Source organism: Beta vulgaris, chromosome 3 (assembly GCF_026745355.1).
Source record: "Beta vulgaris subsp. vulgaris cultivar EL10 chromosome 3, EL10.2, whole genome shotgun sequence".
Classification (NCBI taxonomy): Eukaryota; Viridiplantae; Streptophyta; class Magnoliopsida; order Caryophyllales; family Amaranthaceae; genus Beta; species Beta vulgaris.
The window spans coordinates 37,522,748-37,526,797 of NC_079204.1; the positions used below are offsets into that span (position 1 = coordinate 37,522,748).

A 4,050-nucleotide genomic window follows, 5' to 3' on the forward strand; every position below is an offset into this window, starting at 1 on the left:
GTCTTAAATATCAAAACCCAACTCAAAACGTTATTCAAGACTTTACTCAAATACTCCTAGTTGAATCTTGTTGAGCCTTGTTATAAGACTCCCCTCACGACTTAAGGCTCCCAATATTCTCACCCTAACTTTATCTACCTTTGATTATTGATCAAACAAACAAACTTATCAAAACATAAATATATAATGTGTGATGCCACTTCCCAACGTTGCTTAATTTAAATAATCTAAATCCCTTAAAAAATTTGTTTAATCTAATCATAAACATTTAGATTTCACAACTTGTGTCATCAACAGAGTTAGAGATATACTTCCTCCGTTTCCTAAAGATCTTCCTTGTTACTGTTCCTACAGATACCAAGGAGGATCCATTTGTGTGGGGTATGGGGTGGGTAAAGTAGGAGAGAGAAAGGGGTAAGATAAATAAACAAATAAAAAGGGTTAAAGTAGGAGAGAGAAATGAAGTAAAATTAAATTAATAATATAATGGTGGACCATATGATAGGGACATGAGAGGGTAAAAAAGGAAAAAAAAATTCCAAATAAGGAATAAAGTAAAAGAGGGAAGATCTTTTGAAAACGCACATAAACGGAAAGAGAGAGAAAACGGACGAAGTATTGAAGATGGAATGCTTGTTTGGGCCAGATTCACCTGTGAGGTTTGAATTCAATAATACGCTTATTCTCATCAACCTTAAAAAAAGGGATTATTTGATAGAATTTTAGCAAGCTAAATTTAATCTCGTGACCTTAATAACAACATTATTATAATTATACTCTTATGTTTTGAAGTCATACTTTTCTATTTCATGTTTAAAAGGCATTCATATTAAAGGAACGGTGTCATGTGACACTCTACTCAAAGTTCTAATACACATGTTTATGTTCTCATTTAAAAATATTAACAATATGTAGTTATTAGTACAATTCGAACACATAACTTTTGTTATAAAATGTGAGATTTTAACCGCTAATCCATTACAATTTCAATGTTTTTAAAGTAAAACATAATAAAGTCTCATAATTATATGTAATCTTAAACACATATACAAGCTTTTTGGTCTCTAATCCTTTATTAAGTAATAACATTCTCTTACCCTAATGAATTGTTACTTTTATCCCGAACTCCTTAAAAGTTTTCTAAAATAATTTATCATAACATAACGTCTATTTTTTAATTTTCCACCAGATAAAATATTAAGATAATATAATAAATCAAACATTAAATTTATAAAAAAATAACATATTTGATAATTATAACAAACCCAAAACATTACCCCTATCAAAATACTTATTTTTGTAATAAAAGTACAATAGAAGTATCAAAGTGAGTCGAAAGGTCATAGAGAAAAACTTTTGTGCAAAAAGAAATTGAACAAAGAGTCAGAGGGTAGACTCACACAATGGTCTTTCAATTGAATGACACTAAGCAATTCTTTATTTATTGTCCTTTTCTTAGTAAGATCTTCTTTATAAACCACTCCAAAATCTACATCTTCCTCATCAAAAACAAAAAAAAAAAAACAACCTCTTTTAGCTCCTCCTGAATTATCAGTTATCATTTTAGTCTCCTCCTAATTAATGTCAACCCAAAAGAGGTCACAAAAACCCTTGATGAAAGGATTTGATGAGCAACAAATATCATCTGCAGCCATGCTTTTTCCTTTCCTCCAAAGAAACACCTCAGTATCTCAGCCTAATGAAAGGCGAGGCCGGCGGAAACAGGCGGAACCGGGCCGATTTCTAGGAGTAAGAAGGCGTCCCTGGGGCCGGTATGCGGCCGAAATAAGAGACCCTACTAGCAAGGAAAGACATTGGCTTGGCACCTTTGATACTGCTCATGAAGCTGCTCTTGCTTATGATAGGGCTGCCCTTTCAATGAAGGGTACTCAAGCTAGAACCAACTTCATTTACACTGACACATCTCCTTTTTTACCCCTTCTTTCACCTTTTGACGGCCCAACTCTTTTACCTTCATCAACGCATTTTTTCTCTCTATCTCCTTCTCATCCTAAACCACCACCCACTACTAATACTCTCATTACTCCTCCACCATTATTACAAAATAACTCCATCAATATCACCTCGGTCGACTCAGAAACTGACAGCTCTCACTCTGCTAATCAATCATCTCTCAAATGTAATGATTTTAGCTTCTCTAATTATGATAACTCCGGTTACCTAGCTTCTATTGTACCCGAAAACTGCTTAAAACCACCTCCTTCAAATATTACCCAAACTAATAACCTTCCAAATAGCAATGACCCTACAAATGGTGGGTACCTTACATCCCATTATGATTATACCATGCCAACATTAATGTCATCATGCGATACTAATAAAGATCATTATTCTCTCCCTCTCAACAACGTTAACATTAATGATGATTACAATCTAATTAGTGGTACATTATCATGGGATATGAGTAATTTTAATGATTATTCTGATCTATCAGACATGATTAGTAATCCAATAATGATGCAAGACGGTTGCATGGAAGCGTTATATCCAATGGTTGATGACATAATACCATCATCTACTTCTTATTTTTCAACTTCTGAGGATATGCTTGAGTTGGGATATTCACTGTTCTAGGTTAATCATATATTAAACAGTAATTATATGTTATGTTATATGCAATATTATTATGTAATATAAGATAATGCAGCTGGGTTTTGCAATATGATGTTTTAGCTTGTTAGCTCCTATGATTTTAACTAATCCACTATATATATTTTTTGAATGTCCATGCAATACTACACATTGGAGATATTATGCCGTGCATGCATGTGCTTGCAAATTAAATTTAATAAAAAGAAAACTATGGTTTGAATTTATTGAAGAAAAAGAAAAGAAAATTTGTAAAAGGAGAGTTTTGTAATCGTCAGAGGAGTCATAGTTCCATTCTGGGTGGAGTGGTTGTCATAGCAAAACAGCGGAAAACATGGGAAAAGGAACCGATAAACAGCTTAAATAAAGGTTTCCTTTTTTCTCTTTTATTTTTTTCATTTTATAATCACTACATATCTCTTTTTGGTACATATATTAAGGCAATGGAAAAAGATAGAGCTAATCATGAACCATGATTCATGAATGATCAGGCCTGTTGGTCCGATCCGGCGGTGCTGAAATGAGTTGTGTTTTTAGGCCAAAACCTGTTTTGGTGCAATAAGCCTGATCCAATTTTTACGAGTTTGGGCATGATGCTATTGCATTGTAGCCCGTTCCAGCTCAAGTTTATATAAAAGTAAGCACATTGGATGATCTACAAGCTAAATCATGAGGAAAGAGGGAGAAAAATATAATAAAGAATTAGGAGAGAGAAAAAAGGAGGAGAGAGAGAAGGGTGATCAAATCATTACAATAATCTGATCATTGTTGGATCACAGTGAAAGCTCATGAAAGAGAATTAATGGTAGGCCCCATGTATGGTGAGTTGGCAACAATCTAATGGCATTAAGAAAAGCAATTCAATGGTTAAAAAGCACAAAATTATAGATCATCCATTGTGGGTAAAAAAAACATAAAAATTAATGATAGATTATAAAGTAAGGTGGAAGAGAGAGGAAATATTAAAATAATTATGATCCAAATTTTTGGATCAACCATTATCTATGCTCTAAGGTTTCAAAAAAGATGTCACATATTACAACTTTTGCAATTACACTACATAAGAAATGCACAACTTCTAATTTACAACAACGTGTCTTGCGTGTAGCCGACCACACACGAAATTACAGGTGCAGGTGCGCACGCGATACCTTATCAACCCGTCAGCTCATTTTTCAATGGTCATATCTCACTCATGTTTCATCGAAATCGAGCTTTTGACCAGGCGTTGGAAAGCTATCGAGCCAAATTTTCATCTCCAACTTGAATCTTCCCAAAATATTAAGTAGGTTGTGAGCTATGACCTTTTGAAGCTGACCCTTATGCACAAACCCTTATGAACAAATGGAGTTACTCTTATGAGCAAATGGAATTACTCTTATGAACAGATGAAGTTACTCTTATAATCAAATGAAGTTGCTTATATGAGTATGTGGTTAC

At 33.7% G+C, this 4,050-nt stretch overlaps 1 protein-coding gene across 1 annotated transcript; it reads left to right on the forward strand.

Annotated features, from left to right (window-relative positions):
- The first annotated feature begins 1,149 nt into the window (after positions 1-1,149).
- Positions 1,150-2,595, forward strand: LOC104883557 (ethylene-responsive transcription factor ERF086). The gene has a single exon (XM_010668101.3). It carries the CDS (start codon positions 1,582-1,584, stop codon positions 2,593-2,595), a length of 1,014 nt encoding a protein of 337 aa, XP_010666403.1. The 5' UTR covers positions 1,150-1,581.
- The last annotated feature ends 1,455 nt before the right edge of the window (positions 2,596-4,050 follow it).

Excerpts from the sequence above, each read along its gene's own strand:
- LOC104883557 (XM_010668101.3), top strand. The coding sequence starts at position 1,582 with ATGTCAACCCAAAAGAGGTCACAAAAACCCTTGATGAAAGGATTTGAT.